Source organism: Rattus rattus, chromosome 9 (assembly GCF_011064425.1).
Source record: "Rattus rattus isolate New Zealand chromosome 9, Rrattus_CSIRO_v1, whole genome shotgun sequence".
NCBI lineage: Eukaryota > Metazoa > Chordata > Mammalia > Rodentia > Muridae > Rattus > Rattus rattus.
Window position 1 is genome coordinate 50258164 of NC_046162.1, and position 15890 is coordinate 50274053.

The 15890-nt window shown below is 51.7% G+C and overlaps 3 protein-coding genes across 6 annotated transcripts; 2 read left to right on the forward strand and 1 right to left on the reverse strand.

The window, feature by feature from the left end:
* Positions 1-2: 2 nt before the first annotated feature.
* On the forward strand, positions 3-4323 carry Rnf167 (ring finger protein 167). Of its 2 annotated transcripts, XM_032914380.1 has the most exons (9): positions 3-719; positions 796-876; positions 2007-2132; positions 2231-2318; positions 2481-2571; positions 2751-2856; positions 2967-3060; positions 3660-3740; positions 3824-4323. In XM_032914380.1, the coding sequence occupies exons 1-9, from the start codon at positions 636-638 to the stop codon at positions 4117-4119; spliced, it is 1047 nt and encodes a 348-aa protein (XP_032770271.1). In that variant the 5' UTR covers positions 3-635; the 3' UTR covers positions 4120-4323. The 2 variants fall into 2 exon arrangements, with proteins under 2 accessions (XP_032770271.1, XP_032770272.1); XM_032914381.1 differs by lacking the exons at positions 3-719; positions 796-876 and having other exon boundaries at positions 2007-2080.
* Positions 4324-4656: 333 nt separating this feature from the next.
* Positions 4657-7900, reverse strand: Pfn1 (profilin 1). Its single transcript, XM_032914383.1, has 3 exons — positions 7231-7900; positions 5674-5866; positions 4657-5032 (listed from the first exon to the last, which is right to left on the reverse strand). The coding sequence occupies exons 1-3, from the start codon at positions 7360-7362 to the stop codon at positions 4935-4937; spliced, it is 423 nt and encodes a 140-aa protein (XP_032770274.1). The 5' UTR covers positions 7363-7900; the 3' UTR covers positions 4657-4934.
* An 86-nt stretch (positions 7901-7986) lies between these two features.
* Eno3 (enolase 3) lies at positions 7987-15328 on the forward strand. Of its 3 annotated transcripts, none has more exons than XM_032914378.1 (12): positions 7987-9021; positions 10740-10826; positions 11084-11179; positions 11309-11367; positions 11514-11583; positions 11981-12114; positions 13469-13691; positions 13808-14005; positions 14201-14402; positions 14774-14882; positions 15025-15083; positions 15178-15328. In XM_032914378.1, exons 2-12 carry the CDS (start codon positions 10742-10744, stop codon positions 15245-15247), a joined length of 1305 nt encoding a protein of 434 aa, XP_032770269.1. In that variant the 5' UTR covers positions 7987-9021; positions 10740-10741; the 3' UTR covers positions 15248-15328. The 3 variants fall into 3 exon arrangements, with proteins under 3 accessions (XP_032770269.1, XP_032770268.1, XP_032770267.1); XM_032914377.1 differs by lacking the exon at positions 7987-9021 and adding an exon at positions 9272-10124; XM_032914376.1 differs by lacking the exon at positions 7987-9021 and adding an exon at positions 9272-9533.
* The last annotated feature ends 562 nt before the right edge of the window (positions 15329-15890 follow it).

The window sequence follows — 15890 nt, forward strand, 5'->3', positions numbered from 1 at the left end:
CGCGGTAATTTCCAGCGACGAAGGAGGGGGTAAGAGGCTGATGAGCATTCTCGCGATACTTGAACGTATCGCGGCGGCCAGAAGAAGGAGAGGTTTGTAAACAGGGTAGCTCCAAGATCTCAGGGACTAAGGGAAAAAAATTAGATCGTTTGCTGAGCACCGGAGCTCCCTTCATCTCCGCAGGCACGCTCTACGTGTCGAACATTTCTTTCAACCGGCCTTTTTGGACCGGAAGTCCTCCGTCCTGAGCGTCCAATACTGGAAGCGGCCTTTCTTACCGGAAATCCTTTTCCAGGGGCATAGGAAGAAGGCCTACCTGGCCGGAAGTCCCACCTCCTTGAGATTTCTCCCACCCAGAAGTTATTTTTTGTTACCTGTTTGCCTTCGTTCCTATTCTGTTCTACTTCTGTACCAGAGAAAGATACATTGTCTCCCTTTCCAGCTCCACTAAGCTGGTTTGATATCTCACTTCCCGAATCGGAGTTCCTTCCCCGACGCCCCCATGTAGCTGAGAAGTGGGACCTAGGGGTGGTTGGACCCCTGGGATCCTGAAGGAGAGGCAGAGAAGGCGTAGGACTTGGCTTCTGCTCCTGCTATCAGGACGCGACCTTCCCAGCTTTACCCCTCCTGCTGCCATGCACCCTGCGGCCTTCCCGCTCCCTGTTGTTGTGGCTACTGTGCTGTGGGGAGCAGCCCCTATCCGAGGGCTTATTCGAGCGGTGAGTCTGAGGGTCGGATGGGGAAAGGGTGTTGAGGATGGGTTTCAGACTGGAAAATGTACTGTTTTATCTGCAGACTTCGGAGCACAATGCCAGCATGGACTTTGCAGACCTTCCAGCTCTATTTGGGGCCACTCTGAGCGATGAGGGACTCCAGGTGATGCTTTCCCCATTTCCCTACGTGTATCCTGGGCAGGGGTTAAGTATCCGTGCTCAGGAGGTAGGAAATAGTTGAGATAGCAGCGGAATACATTGGACTGTGGATACAGTTCAGTGATAGGGTGCTTTTCCTAGTATGAGTGAGATTCTAGGTTGAATCTCCAGCAACCCTCCCCTCCCCCGAAAAAACATGTGCATGATCGTGTCCAGCTCAGAGTCCAGAATCTAGAGATAAAAGACAATGTCCACCCCTAGAACTCCCAGGTTTTTTTTTACTTTATGTACTTAGGTGTGAAGGTGTCAGATCCCCTGAAACTGGAGTTACACTCAGTTGTGAGCTGCCATGCCACATGGGTGCTAGGAACTGAACTCAAGTCCTTTAGAAGAACAGCCAGTGCTATTTAACCACTGAGCCATCTCCAGCCCCTAGAATTTCCAAATTTAAGAGGAAGTCTGAGAACGGGTTAAGATAAGGAACAGGTGCTTATCAGCCATGTCTCTGGAGCTACTTACTATCTGCATGGATGGCTGTGGACAGTCTTTTATTGGAAAACAAGTAATAGAAATTAATTTAGGGCTATTGTGCTAACTAGTGAGATAAGCATGTCTGTAGTAGTTCATTACGAAGTTCTTGCCACATAGCAAGAACTCGGGCCACAGCAGTAGAGTTGTAAGATGGCTAATTGGAAAACGAAGCAATTGAATATGCTGTGAAAGTCAAATAAGTAGCAAGCTGAATCACTGTCCGTGGGAAACTTAAAAGCAGAACTAAACTAGCCTTGAGAAGTCAAGGGAGCCTCTGGGTAAAGGGATGTTGTTTACTGTAATTGCATCTTCAGGAAGCTGAGATCTTTTCTGTTTTTTTGAGACTGGACTCTAACTCTGGCTGTCCCTAACTCACCGTGCAGGTCAGGCTGGCCTCCCAACTCATTGCACTCCCACGTGCTGGGATTAAATGCATGTATCACCATGTCTACCTGAGTTGTAGATTCTGATTTGGGTGGGACCACAAGAATGAGTAATGGTAGAGTTGCCGAATACAGGTAGTATGTGTACTGTTATGTTTAGTAGGTCCTGTGGAAGACAGAATACTAAAAGATGAAAAATCTGTTTGCCTTTATCCCTCAGGGGTTCCTTGTGGAGGCCCACCCAGAAAATGCCTGCAGTCCTATTGCCCCACCACCCTCAGCCCCAGTCAATGGGTCAGTCTTTATTGCACTGCTTCGAAGATTCGACTGCAACTTTGACCTCAAGGTTGCTGAATGGGGAATGGGCGGTAGTAAGCAGGGTAAAATGACACCAGGAATGAAGAAAGGCAAGGTTTGCAACTCTGTCCTGCTTTGTCTTTTTAGGTCCTAAATGCTCAGAAAGCTGGGTATGGTGCAGCTGTGGTACACAACGTGAATTCCAATGAACTTCTAAACATGGTGTGGAATAGTGGTGAGGATGAAGAAGTCTGTACTGCTGGGTCTCTCCGTATAGTTCAGTGGGAGGGCTAAAGACCTACAGGGCAGTTGGTTGAGACCTGCAAAATGTGCCTAAAGCCAGTTTCAGGGGATTGAGGAATGGAAGGTTAAATCCCTAATCTCCTGCTCCCTACAGAGGAAATCCAACAACAGATCTGGATCCCATCTGTATTTATCGGAGAGAGAAGTGCAGAGTACTTACGAGCTCTTTTTGTCTACGAGAAGGGGTAGGACATATGCTTTCTTCCCTCTTCTTTTGGGTTCCATGCCAGTCTGGAACCCAACTTCACTGCCCTATCCACTCAGGTTCAGGGTCTTCCTCATCTGTTTTGATTTTCTCATTTATGCCTTGTCCCAAGCCAGTAACCTTATTTTGCCTGGCTTGAGGCTGTCTTTTTTTCCTCAGGGCTCGGGTGCTTCTGGTCCCAGACAATAGCTTCCCCTTGGGCTATTACCTCATTCCTTTCACTGGGATTGTAGGACTGCTGGTTTTGGCCATGGGAACAGTATTGGTAAGTACCTAAGGAAAGAACTTAGAAGGTCAGACTGGATCTGTAGATGGGAGGTCTTATTGGATTTTCCAGTTATTTCTTAAGCCCGGTCCACTTTTCCTTACCCCTAGATAGTTCGTTGCATCCAGCACCGGAAACGGCTTCAACGGAACAGACTTACCAAAGAGCAACTGAAACAGATTCCTACTCATGACTATCAAAAAGGTAAGGGCGGGGTTGGGGATTTTAGCTCAGTGGTAAGTGCAAGGCCCTGGGTTGGTCCCCAGCTCCGAAAAAAAAGAAAAAAAAAAAAAAAAAAAAGGGTAAGGGCACTGGAATGGGACCCTTTCTCCTGGCTGCTCTCGCCTTGAAGGATTTTTAAGCCAAGTAGACCAGGGGTTCAAAGAGCCAGAAAAATGCCCCCTTTGCTTGTTTCTTACCGACAACTAACCACAAGCAAAGGAGCTAGGGTAGGACGGGCTAGAAAGCAAAGATGAACAAAGGAAATTTCTGGCCTTGTGTATGGGGGTGTAGAGTAAGATGTAAAGACTTGAAAGAACTCAGAGCAGGTGAGGGCTTGGGTTTTCTAGACTTGGAGCCTCTAGGACCATATAAGGATATAGCAAAAGCCTTGCCCCTCCCAGTTCTGCTTTCCCCTCCTACCCCCCCCAACCCACTTCCCTTATCTCTGCTTGTCCCCTCTAGCCCCAAGGTTTTATGTGCCCTAAGTTTGCACTGGCGTAAAGAACTGGGGAAATAAGCCTTGTGTAGTGAGCTTTCTTAGGTTTGATTCCCAGCAGCTCAAAATCCTTTCCCTTTCCCAGGAGATGAGTATGATGTCTGTGCCATCTGTCTGGATGAGTATGAGGACGGGGACAAGCTTCGGATACTTCCCTGTGCTCATGGTAAGGCTTCTATTCTGTGTGCCCAAGCCTATGCTCCTGCCCAACCTGCAGGAACCAGATGCTTCACACATGCTACTCCACAGCTTACCACAGTCGCTGTGTGGACCCCTGGCTCACTCAGACCCGAAAGACCTGCCCTATCTGTAAACAGCCTGTCCATCGGGGGCCTGGGGATGAGGAACAGGAAGAAACTCAAGGGCAAGAAGAGGAAGGTGATGAAGGGGAGCCAAGAGACCAACCTGCTTCAGAATGGACCCCACTCCTAGGCTCTAGCCCTACTCTTCCCACCTCCTTTGGCTCCCTAGCTCCTGCTCCCCTGGTCTTTCCAGGGCCCTCCACAGACCCCTCACCTTCTCCTTCATCTGCTGCCCTGGCCTGACACAACCCCCATATTTGGCACCTCTGGTGATCTCTTTGCACAAACTTTTCCAGTCTAATAAGCTGAGGGTGAGGGATAGGGGACATTTCTACCCCAGGTTCATGAACCCAGCCTTATCCTTTTGAGGGGGCTAGAAGCCATAGGGACATGGTCTTCACTTCTTGATTCTTGAATTAATAAAATTGTTTTTGTGGATGAAAAAAAGGATAAGATCATCTTTACACAGGTGAAATGCTGGAAAAATAATCACCTCATAAGATTAACTTGTCAGGGGGACAGCCCTGGCTGCATTTGCTATGACTCAGGGAGGGGGAGCCCCACCTACACAGGATGACTCAAGTGGCCCTGCCTCACCCGCAGGCTTGGACCCATTCTCTGGTCTGGGTGGCTATGTTCCATTACATACTAATTCAACTGGACCTGAAATGGAAATAACACTATAGAGGGGCCTATGTCACATCAAGACGCAGATACCTAATTGAGGTGGGTCACAGTGCCTGTCTTCCAACTAATGCGAAGTGCAAACCACACAGGTCCTTGTTAGTAGAATCTTTTTTTATTCAGAAAAAAAAAAAAAAAACAAAACAAAAAAAGTAAAACAAAATGAAACCCAAAACAATTTTTTCCCAAACACACACAGGAGGGGGTATGGGTAGGGGGAGGTATCTGTCCATCCAGCCCCAGCCCCCAGCCCATGTGGTTTTGGCAGCAATAAGGGAAATGGGGTAATGGCCCAAAAAATAATGGTATGTGTGTGTATGGAAAGAAGGGGGTGCAAAAGCCAAAGGGAGCGGTGGGGGAAGGGACAGATGAGGTCAGTACTGGGAACGCCGCAGGTGAGAGGCCATTTCATAACATTTCTTGTTGATCAAACCACCGTGGACACCTTCTTTGCCCATCAGCAGGACTAGCGCTGGAGGAAAGAGAAAGGAAGCTAGGACCCAGGTGTCACAATTCAACCCAGCCAGCTGTTCAGCAGCTGTCCAGCCCCGGGGGTTGTAACCTAACCTCATTCCCTCCTCCCCTTATACACAGGCAGGCTGTCAGTCACCCTAAAACAATAGAGCTTTTCAAAGAAGAAAAAAAAGCTTTAAGACTAGTAAGGAAAGAAGCAAAATTTAGAGGTCATAGGCTTACAGGTTGTAGACTGATGTGGCTAGGAACTGCTTCCTACCTCAAGTCTTTACAGAACTCAAGATTAGAGCCAAATGCTGACTTAAGATTCCAACAGTCAGGGGTTGGGGGTTTAGCTCAGTGGTAGAGCGCTTGCCTAGCAAGCGCAAGGCCCTGGGTTCGGTCCCCAGCTCCAAAAAGAAAAAAAAAAATTGAAAAAAAAAAAGATTCCAACAGTCTACTCCCAACAAACTAATCTCAAAAAGCTCAAAGCAAGAAGACACTAAGAGGTAATGTAGTTTCTTTACACGATGGGGATATGGGGAGCCATCCAAGGTTCCCATATCCAGCAGAGTAAATACTGTTTTGCAGCTTTGACACACATAAAACCAAGTGACTAACAGGAGGTTAGGGATTTCAAAGCCAGCGAATCAAACTTACTCTTGGCAGTCATGGTGACAGTGACATTGAAGGTGGGGGCTCCCCCGGTGCTCTTGGTACGAAGATCCATTGTAAATTCCCCGTCTTGCAGCAGTGAGTCCCGGATCACAGAACATTTCTGGCCCCCAAGTGTCAGCCCATTCACGAAAAAACTTGACCGGTCTTTGCCTACCAGGACACCAACCTCAGCTGGCTAGAAGAATCAATCACCTCATTAAGTTAGTGCACCTGCATAACTTGTCCTCTTATGTACTGTGGAGTTGGAGGTGAAGGTGTTTCATACACACCATCAAAAGTTGGGGAAAACAGTACTGTGGGTAGTGTAGAGAACGACAATGATCCTAAACTATTAAATGAGTCCAGGGAAGGAAAAATATTCCTTTGAAGAATTAGATTTTCATGTTTAATAGAAAAAGCAAAGAAAAATGTTGGGTACCAAAAACGGATCAATGATCGAGGGGGGAGCCTTTGGATGCTCAGAACAGTCCTTCAGGAAAAGCAGAAGCGGAGAGGGGAAGGGAGGGGGTAGGAAGGGAGGAGAAGTAACTTTGTCCTTATTTGGTCAAAGGTTCTGCAGGCGTTGTTAGGAGCCGGGACTCCTGGGTCTCCCGGTGAGCTAGAGTTTAGGTCTAGGTATGTATGTCCCAAGATAAGGAAGCTGACCCCTGGGGGCTTTCTAATTAAGTTTAAAAAGTTTATAAGGGCAGGAGATTAATCTTTTGAGTCTAGACATCCCAGAGAACCTTACTCCTTCTCCCCCTTAAACCCCAAACCCCATATCCGGTACCCTCCCGCCCGGAAATCCCCTTCCCCCCCATTCGAACTTCCGCTCCCCCTCCCCACTTCCGGGCAGTGTGGTCAGGGAAGGTGGTGGCAGGGACAGCAGCAGCCTTATCCCTTCACTTTTACCGTCTCAGAACTTCTCGCAAAGTTCCCCTACTCCGAGCCCTGCCGGATGGCGGGAAGGGAGGGTGAGGGGACTTCCGGGATTGGCCTCACAGGAATGTTGAGGCTAACGTGCCGAATTGGGGGTGTGTGTGGTTGCGGCCTCGCCCTCTCTAACGGAGTTGGGAGGGGCAGGGTGCTACCGAGGTCCTGCAGGGCCCAAGGCCACGCGCCTGGCGCTCCCATCAGCATAAGAGGAAACAATGGTGGAGGGAGAGCGAGCAGTCGGCCCAAAGGGGAGTCCAAGCTCCCCAAGCCCCTTATCAATCATAATCCCAGGCTAAAATTGCAGCGCGTGCCTGCCCCGCCCTGGAGGAGGCGGAAGTGGGCCGCCGCACCGGGCGGCGCGCCCCTCCCCGCCCTGTGCCCCGGATGTAACGCCCCGTCGCAGAAAGCGGGGCGGCGGGCGAGATGGGCGCCGCCGCCGATGGGCGTAGAGCTTGGGGGGCAACAGAGGGACCTAGTTTCATGCAGCCGCCATTCGCGCCGCTTCAGGAAGAGGACCGGATCACGGCCTCTCACTGCCCTCGCTAGACTGCGCCCGCCCCCACCCAAGTCTCCCAGAGGGTCTAAGCCTGATCAATGCCCCGGACCGCACAAGCCTCGCAGTACCGTAATGCTAACGAAGGTCTTCCCGGGGACAGCGGCCCAGACGGAGGGCGAGTCCTTGTAGCCTACGATGGCCGCGTCCTGACAGGTCCCGTCCGCCATAAGGCTGTCGATGTAGGCGTTCCACCCGGCCATGGCGCTGCTGCTGGGGCTGCTCTGCGGGCTGCTGCTGGGATCGCGGGCTGGGCTCGGGCTGGCGGGCGGGGGAAGGCAGAGAGCTCGGGGCACGCGCTGCCGTCCGGAACGCGGCTGTGTTAGCTGTGCAGCAGCCCTCGCACCGCCACTTCCTGCTCCTCCCCCCCCCCTAGATTTTTATTTGCAAAGGGCGGCGGGGCGGGGCCTGCTCCCCATTCCCTCCCTCCGTCCCCCCCCTCTTGCCAGGCCAGATAGCGAACTTTTGCAAATGCAATTTTAAAAAGCCCTCCCCCCTTTTGCAAAATTTGCCGAGTTCGATGGAAAGCCACGCGAAAGGCTAGAGTGGTGGTGGCAAGAGAGAGGCTAAGGTTAGGGCTCGCTCCAATTCGTACGGGATACAAACCACTTTGCCACAGAAGGAGGAAACCAGAGGAAGAAGGGGGAAAAGAGGAAAATTAGTAAAATTGAGCAAATTAAAGTGGGTTCGGGGAACCCAGGGTTAAACCGAATCATTCCTCCACCCCCCAACCCCCACCTCCGCGGGAGGGAAGGAACGGCGGGCGGCGGCGGCGCGTGCGCCCGCGCCTGCGCCGGGGCAGTGAGAAGACAGCGCGTGGGGCGGTTGGGGCTAGCGGCTTGGCTGCGCGAGCGCGCGCCTGGCAGAACAGATTTGGACCTTCCTAACCGGGAAGACGCGTCCCCAGCAGGCGGGACGGGCAGACGCCCTGGGTTTTGTGGGCTGCTCCCTTCTCCACATTTTACTTAAACGATAAGGGAACAAAAGTGAAATTGACATAATACTCTAGTAATTTTCAGTACTAAAGGTCTCCAACAAGGGCACCTGTCCCAACCGTCTGCCGTGGACGCACTTGGGTTCATTCGAGCGCGTCCCTATATTCCAGAGGAATCATTCCCTTCGCTGGATCCGCTCCAGCTCAGAGCCTCGCCCCATGCCTGAACCCTGATTACAGAGGTCACTTGAATAGGGGCGCCAGCCGGGTGACACGACGGGACTCATTTTTCAAGGCGGAAGAATACTAAAGTACCAAGAATGACAACTTTTATAAGAAGAGGAAAGTCCCCTCTACTTTGGACCCATTGGGGCTTTCTTCTTTTCCCGTAAAACTTTTGCTAAGTATTTGTGTACGATCAGGTCACTTGCCGCCGTGCAGGTCTAGGGGGGGAATGGCAGGCCGGTGAGGCTGGAGGGAGTGAAGGAATCACTCGGGACCCTAGCCTCCGAGGGGCTCGGCCGCTTCCGGTCCCTCGGAGGAGGGGCGCTGGGGTATGCAGCCTCTCCCAGTGGAGGGATTTGGTTCGCTGCCTCTCTGGAGCTGGGTTAGGCTCCCTGATGTTCATCTCAAAATTCTGGCTCCCCACGCTCCCCCCCACCCCAGCCCTAGTTCTTCGACAGCCGCGTGGCTGAGTCACGGGCGGGGCCGAGCTGGGGCACGTGGCGGTCTGCGCCCGCCATCCCTTGACCTCTGATCTGCGCGCCTCCCGCCCGGGGGTGAAAAAATCCTGCCGGGAGTGGCAAGAGATAAGAGGGGAGGGGCGGGACGGGGACGCGACGGCAGGTGGGGACCCTAGGGTGGAGGCAAGAAGGGCCACCCCGAGGGTAGGGCGGAGGGGAAGGAGCGCTCGAGAGCCTGCCGCTGCGTGAGTCACCCGCTCCAGCGCCGGCGAGTGAAAAGCTGAGGCGCCCTGGGAAAAGAGCCGGTCGGCCCGCCAGGCTTCCGCGGAGCGCGGGGCAGACCCCACACTAGCCCTGGCCCTGCCAAGGAGGAGAGAATTACCGAGTGCAGAGATTCATTTCCTGCGGTGCTGCAAATGGATGGACAGAGTGGCCACAGGCGTCCAAGAGCTTACAAAGGGTCATCCCCTTGTCCCGTCCATTCATAGTTTTGTTTTTTTTTCCATTCGTGGTATAATACCATTTTTTGACAGGCAAGGGTTGAACGCTGAAGCGCCCACAGTCGGTGGGGAAAAGGACTCCTCACCACTTAGGCTTCACGCAGGGACATAAATGCTGTCCCAGCAGTATCTGTCAGGCGCCAGGCCAACGCTCAGTGCTGGTCTATATTCGTCTCCTGGCCTCTCATCGCTCATCACTGGCCAAGAGAGGATAGGGCGGAGTGGTGCCGAAATGGCTGTTATGAGGACCCTGAGAGGTGAAAGCGCTGGCCTTCTTTGGTCGAGGGGTGTCGACTTTAGACCACAGAGCTTGCTCAGCATCACTGATGCCTTCCCCCAACTGCGTGGCCTGCACCGCCTGCCTCCAAGTCGAGCACGTGTACATGTCAGTCTTGCAGCCCCTTTTCTAGGCCCCCTCCTCAGCCTGCCGGGCTCAGATTACCCCTGGCCTTTTAAAAAGGGCACTTGGTTTCTCTTTAACCTTTGCAAGTGGGGAATGTAAGTTCGAGGGGGAAAGACCCTTCCATCAGAAGCCTCTCTCCTGCTTTCCCAAATAGTGGACTTCAAAGTAGAGACTTTTATTTGGGGACAGAAAGAAAATGCATGAGGGTAGTCACTAACTTTTGAGAAGGGGATACATGCCCTAGGCCAGAGTCTTCTGCTTCAGGCTGTAGTGGGCACTTGGCTGTCTGCCCCGTGTGAGGGGAGGAGGATGGAATGAGAGAGGCGGGGCTGGCTGGGGTACAGGGTGGCTTGGAGATAAATGCCCAGCCTGAGAGGGGGTGAGCTGACACTGTCCCAGCTGCTACCTAGACACTCTACTCAAAGTTCCAAAGAAGACATTACAGGTTTGGAAAAACGTCAGTTACACGGTGTGCAGGTGCGGGCGGGGTGGTGCTTGCTTGGAAAAAGTGAGGGGGATTTTGGCTTTTTTCTTCCTAGGACAGAGGGTACTTGAAAGAGAGAGGCCAGGTTGGAGGAAGCAGAACTCAATACAGAAGGGTACTGACAGATATAAGAAAGACTCTAAAGAATGGGGAAGGAGATAAGACACAATCGAGCCAGGCAGAGAATCTGGGATCTAGGAGGATTTGGGAATGGGACAATGAGAACCAGATAGGTATGAGGTGTAGGAAGATGTGGCAAGCAGATTACTTAATCATAAAGGTGCAAGGAGGCATAAACTTGGTGAAGTATCCAGGGAGTGGTGTCGTCTGGGGAATTATAAAGTTATGAGCCCTTGATTTTCAGATTGGGAGGGTGCAACAAGAGCTATTCCAGTGGGGGGGGGAGGGGACCAGCCTGCCTTCCTCTTTGGTCTGTGACCTTTTTATAGGGTATTTTTAGCTCCAGCACCTGCCTTCTTCGGGTGGAGAAGACTCTTAAAAGGGCAAGGGATTTCTAGTTCCTTAAGGGATCAACTGTCCACGCTTGCTCACTCACTCACATCTCTTGTGGTGCAGCCATGGCCATGCAAAAAATCTTTGCCCGAGAAATCCTGGACTCCAGGGGCAACCCCACAGTGGAGGTGGACCTGCACACAGCCAAGGGTAACACAGGCCTGCTGAAATGGTTTGCTCAGAAAACCCTCAGCCTCACTGGCTCCTTCCCCAAGAGTTCTATGCCACATCCTCTCCTTCGTCAGAGGTTCCTTCCCCCAGACTTCTTTGCAGACTCTCTTCTCTTCCTGGCCCCAAAGCTGGGGGAAGCAGGAGTCTCTGTATTTGCTCCTATTCCTGGGTCCAGGGAGGTGACCCCAGACCTTTGTGGGTGGACTCCTTCTGATCCGCCAGTTCCTCCTGCCCAGGTCGATTCCGAGCGGCTGTGCCAAGCGGAGCTTCCACGGGTATCTATGAAGCACTGGAGCTACGAGATGGAGACAAATCACGATACCTGGGGAAAGGTGAGCAGAGACTAACCCAGCCCGGGAGGAGCTGACTCGGGGAGAGAGGACTGGACCCCAAAGTCAGGGGCCCCACATGGGAAGAGGCCTAACCCACTCAGACATCTGAACCTGTTCTCTGGACTCCAGGAGTGCTGAAGGCTGTGGAGCACATCAACAAGACTCTCGGTCCTGCTCTGCTGGAAAAGGCAAGTCGAGGAGCCAGCTCCCCTTCCCTCCTCCCTGAGACCCTGTGCCTTCCCCCAGGCAGCCCCACTCTGAGTATTTTCCCTCATCCTTCATCCTGCACAGTACCTGACTGATTCCTAGGAAACCCAACCTCTGCCTCTTTCAGAAACTAAGTGTTGTGGATCAAGAAAAAGTTGACAAATTTATGATTGAGCTGGACGGAACAGAGAATAAGTGTGAGTGAGATGCCAGAGGTGGGGAGGGTGCGGTGTGCAGCGAGGGTGGAAGAGAAACCACTGACAGCTGGCTAGGCTCTTTCTGTCCCACATCTTGGGGCACACCGTAGCCGTAGCCGGGTAGCCTTTTATTCATTCCACAGGCATTTCCTGATGCCTGGCTTCTGCCAGGCCTGGCTGGCTGGCAGTAGACACATATGAAACTCTTGGCCCAGGGAAGAGGGAGGGGGTGAACTCTCAGAGATCCACAGGCCAGGAAAGAGAGATGAGTTAACAAAACCTTAATATCAAGTGGTTTAGGAAGGTTCTTCCTGGGGTGACAGGAGGGAATGGTCCAGGAATTAAGCCCCAAACCTGTAAGAGCTCTTATCCTTTCTCCTTGCTTGCCTCTCTCTAGCCAAGTTTGGGGCCAATGCCATCCTGGGTGTGTCCCTGGCTGTTTGTAAAGCTGGAGCAGCTGAGAAAGGGGTCCCTCTCTACCGACACATCGCAGATCTCGCAGGGAATCCCGACCTTGTACTTCCCGTGCCTGTGAGTGTGTTCGTGCTGAATCTCTCTGACAGCTGCCCCTCCTTAGCTAGGAATGTTTGAGCACCCCCCTCCCCCCAAAATCTACCTTTTCAGATCCTGTTCCAAAGAAGCATTTCCTGAAATGAAGTCTTTCCTGCTGGGCTCCAGCCCCTCCTTCTTTCCCACCATCTAAAGTTAAGCCTCTGGAGGCTTCCTTCCCTTGCCAGGTCCCTTCCTTCACACCCCAGGCTCAGGCCAGCTACTCAGACCTCACTCCTGTCTCATTCCTGCAGTCAGATGTGAAAGCGTCTTCAGGGCAAAGATCTCAGTCTATCTTTGTATCTTCTGAAACTACTTAGAACGTTGTCCTCTTAGTAGTAGCCCCTTGGATTTTGTAGGGTGCAGAAAGAACTCCATTTACCTGGGTAAATGTGTGCTGTGACATGAACCAGCCTTGTCAGAGACCCCAGGGCCTCAAACTCATCGAGGAATGTCAAAGCCTCCCCTAGGCTAAGGTTCAGAGGCATGATGAAGCCTTCGTCCTTCCTCGGTGACCAAGTGCAAGTGTTGAGAGTAGGTGGATAATATATCGACCATAGCCCCTTCCTTTTTGGGTGTTTATGGTCTGAAGACTGCTCCTCTCCAAAGACTGCTCTTACCAAGATCCCCTTAACCTGCTCCTGTGGTCCAGCCGTATACCATAAACCCCACTCCGTGTTTATATGTATGCAGTGACCCACTTCTCTGCTCAGCTCCATATAATAAACATGTGAGCTCTGTGTAGTAAACACATCGAGCTTCTGGAGTGCTGAGGTTTTTCCATCAGAGAGCACTCTGTCCTGTCTGTGTGTCCAGTCTGTCTTGTCTTCATTCTCTTGCTACCCCAGTCACGTCCATCCTTGGAGCCCTGCGTGGGCAAGACAGAACATAATAACGTTACCGTTTATTGTTACTAAGAAGACTGCCTTACAATTCCAGAGATACCTGCTGGGTTCAGACCCTCGCCTTTCCCATTGTCTAGTTGTGTGATCTTAGGCAAATTATTTAACCTCATGCCTCACTTCGCTCATCTGTAAAGAAAAATTAGTAAGAGTGTACAGTTAATAGAGGTGTTTTGAGAGTGAAACAAGCTCATTCATTTAGAATGCCATAAAATTATTCCTTGTTGTATTAATATTTGATTTCTCTTAATTGTCTGAACAGTAGGGAAGTAAGCATTGTTACCATTTTGTACAAAGAGGGAAAGGCTCTTAGGAGTACAATGATGCATCCTAGACCATTGAGCTAGGGGGCAGAGTGCAGCTTCCACTTCCAGTTCCCTCTCACCTTTGACCCCTATGCCACCCAGCTCTGAGCACCCACTTCTGTGTCCCAGGCCTTCAATGTGATCAACGGGGGCTCTCATGCTGGAAACAAGTTGGCCATGCAGGAGTTCATGATTCTGCCAGTGGGAGCCAGCTCTTTCAAGGAAGCCATGCGCATTGGCGCTGAGGTCTACCACCACCTCAAGGGGGTCATCAAAGCCAAGTATGGGAAGGATGCCACCAATGTGGGGGACGAGGGTGGCTTTGCACCCAACATCCTGGAGAACAATGAGGGTCAGTGCTGAGCATCCTGGGGCGTAGACAGCCTGAGTCCTCCTGAGGGGGTGGGGTGGGGAACGGCTGCGAATACAGGGATACCAGAGCCTCAGGTCATTTCTTGTCCCTCCTAGCCCTGGAACTACTAAAGACAGCCATTCAGGCAGCTGGTTACCCAGACAAGGTGGTGATTGGCATGGATGTGGCAGCATCTGAATTCTATCGCAATGGGAAGTATGATCTGGACTTCAAGTCACCTGATGATCCTGCGAGGCACATCAGTGGGGAGAAGCTTGGGGAGCTGTACAAGTCCTTTATCAAGAACTATCCCGGTAAGGCTTCCACCTGCCTTTCCCTGCCTGTCTCCTGCAGTTACCTAACACGGGTTTCAGTATTCAGCGTTGTCACAATCCCGGTGCTTTCCATCCTTAGCTCATTCATCGCTGCCTCCCTTTAGCCTCTGCCACCTGTCACCCCTCCATCAGGTCTCTGTCTCTAACCCATCTATGCTCCCAACTCCCTACCAGTGGTCTCCATTGAAGACCCCTTTGACCAGGATGACTGGGCAACATGGACCTCATTCCTCTCTGGGGTGGACATCCAGATTGTGGGAGATGACCTGACAGTCACCAACCCCAAGAGGATTGCTCAGGCTGTTGAGAAGAAGGCCTGCAATTGCCTGCTGCTGAAGGTCAACCAGATCGGCTCTGTGACAGAATCCATCCAGGCGTGAGTGCCTCCTGGCTCACTGTGGCCACCCCTCAGCTCCAGCTCAAGCCACTGCTGCGGCCTTTGCCATGAGTGCCTTTCCCTGGGCACCTGGCCTACTCAAGCTTCTTGGCCAAGTATGGGCTATGACTAACTCTTGGCTTGTTTCTCAGACTTTGGCCACTGTGGCTCTGCCATGTCCCTTAACCTCCCTCCTGTATTGTGTTCTTCTTACCATCTTCTGACCACCCTAATCCAAGACCCAAAATCTCTCCTACTTCCCAAAGAACTCAGTCACTGTCCAAAACAAACGGCAATCCTACCTTGCCTGCCCCTGGCTTTCTTATCGAGGTGCTCACATTAAGGCCTCATCAAATGTCCTTCCCACACAGCTGTAAACTGGCACAGTCTAATGGCTGGGGAGTGATGGTGAGCCACCGCTCTGGGGAGACCGAAGACACTTTCATTGCTGACCTTGTGGTGGGACTCTGCACAGGACAGGTACTCAGGGTTTCCCTCTACCGAGTATTTCACCAGGTTCCTTGGTCACCTTGGTATCACTTGGGCCACCTAAGGTAGATACTACTACAGCCTGTTCTTTTGGGGCCCAAACCAACTCCTCCAAATCTTTTTCCCACCTCAGATCAAGACTGGTGCTCCCTGCCGTTCAGAGCGTCTGGCAAAATACAACCAGCTTATGAGGTACAGTTTGTACAGAGGGGTGAGGAAGGAGCGCCTGGGTTAGAAGGTAGTAGCTCTGATTTTCTTTTTTTTTTTCTTTTTTTTTGTATTGTAGGATTGAGGAGGCTCTCGGAGACAAAGCTGTCTTTGCTGGACGAAAGTTCCGTAATCCAAAGGCCAAATGAGAAGCTGGAGATTCCAGGATTCCACAGGACAGACACAGGCCTTCAAGCCCTTCTCCCAGAAATAAACACTGCCAAACAAGACCATGGTGTGCTCCTTGGAAGGAAGGAGGGAACAGAAGAGCTCGCCAGGAAGGACAGAGAGGGGCAGGGGCTGTGGAGTGGGAGGGGCGGGGGGATGGGTAAACAGGTAGCAAGGAAGAAGGCAGGGAATATCATGTGACCTGCTCTGACAAGGAAGTGAGGGATTTGAAAACTCAGTGGATGTAGAACAGAGGATTTTGAATTTTGAAATGAAGCTAGGGACAGCACAACTGTTTGTGAAAAGGAGCTGGAGGGGAGGCAGTGGAAGGTGGAAGCCGCCCCGGGGTAGGCAGCTTGGGATAGAGAGGGACTGAGGGTCCTGTGCTTTCAGTCTTGGAGGGATCTGGATCAGACTGCAGCCAGACTGAGTGCATCTCGAGGATTAAAGGATAATGAGGTCATTTACCACTTCAGTGGAGCTTGTGAGGATCTGAAGTGTGCAAAATACTTGACATTATTAACCCACATGAGCTTTGAAACAGCCATATCAGACATTTACCTTTCTTATCCCCCCTTTTATGCACCAGGAAACCAAGGCACAATGAGTTGAACATAGCTTATT

Bases quoted from the DNA above. Each gene is read 5' to 3' on its own strand.
- Rnf167 (XM_032914380.1), top strand. From the start codon at position 636: ATGCACCCTGCGGCCTTCCCGCTCCCTGTTGTTGTGGCTACTGTGCTG. The intron at 877-2,006 runs GTGATGCTTTCC...TTTATCCCTCAG, and splicing joins TGAGCGATGAGGGACTCCAG to GGGTTCCTTGTGGAGGCCCA. The intron at 3,061-3,659 runs GTAAGGGCGGGG...TCCCTTTCCCAG, and splicing joins TACTCATGACTATCAAAAAG to GAGATGAGTATGATGTCTGT.
- Pfn1 (XM_032914383.1), bottom strand. From the start codon at position 7,362: ATGGCCGGGTGGAACGCCTACATCGACAGCCTTATGGCGGACGGGACC. The intron at 5,867-7,230 runs GTACTGCGAGGC...TGATTCTTCTAG, and splicing joins AGACCTTCGTTAGCATTACG to CCAGCTGAGGTTGGTGTCCT. The intron at 5,033-5,673 runs GTAAGTTTGATT...TCTTTCCTCCAG, and splicing joins TGTCACCATGACTGCCAAGA to CGCTAGTCCTGCTGATGGGC.
- Eno3 (XM_032914376.1), top strand. From the start codon at position 9,389: ATGCTGTCCCAGCAGTATCTGTCAGGCGCCAGGCCAACGCTCAGTGCT. The intron at 11,180-11,308 runs GTGAGCAGAGAC...TCTGGACTCCAG, and splicing joins ATCACGATACCTGGGGAAAG to GAGTGCTGAAGGCTGTGGAG. The intron at 13,692-13,807 runs GTCAGTGCTGAG...TGTCCCTCCTAG, and splicing joins CATCCTGGAGAACAATGAGG to CCCTGGAACTACTAAAGACA.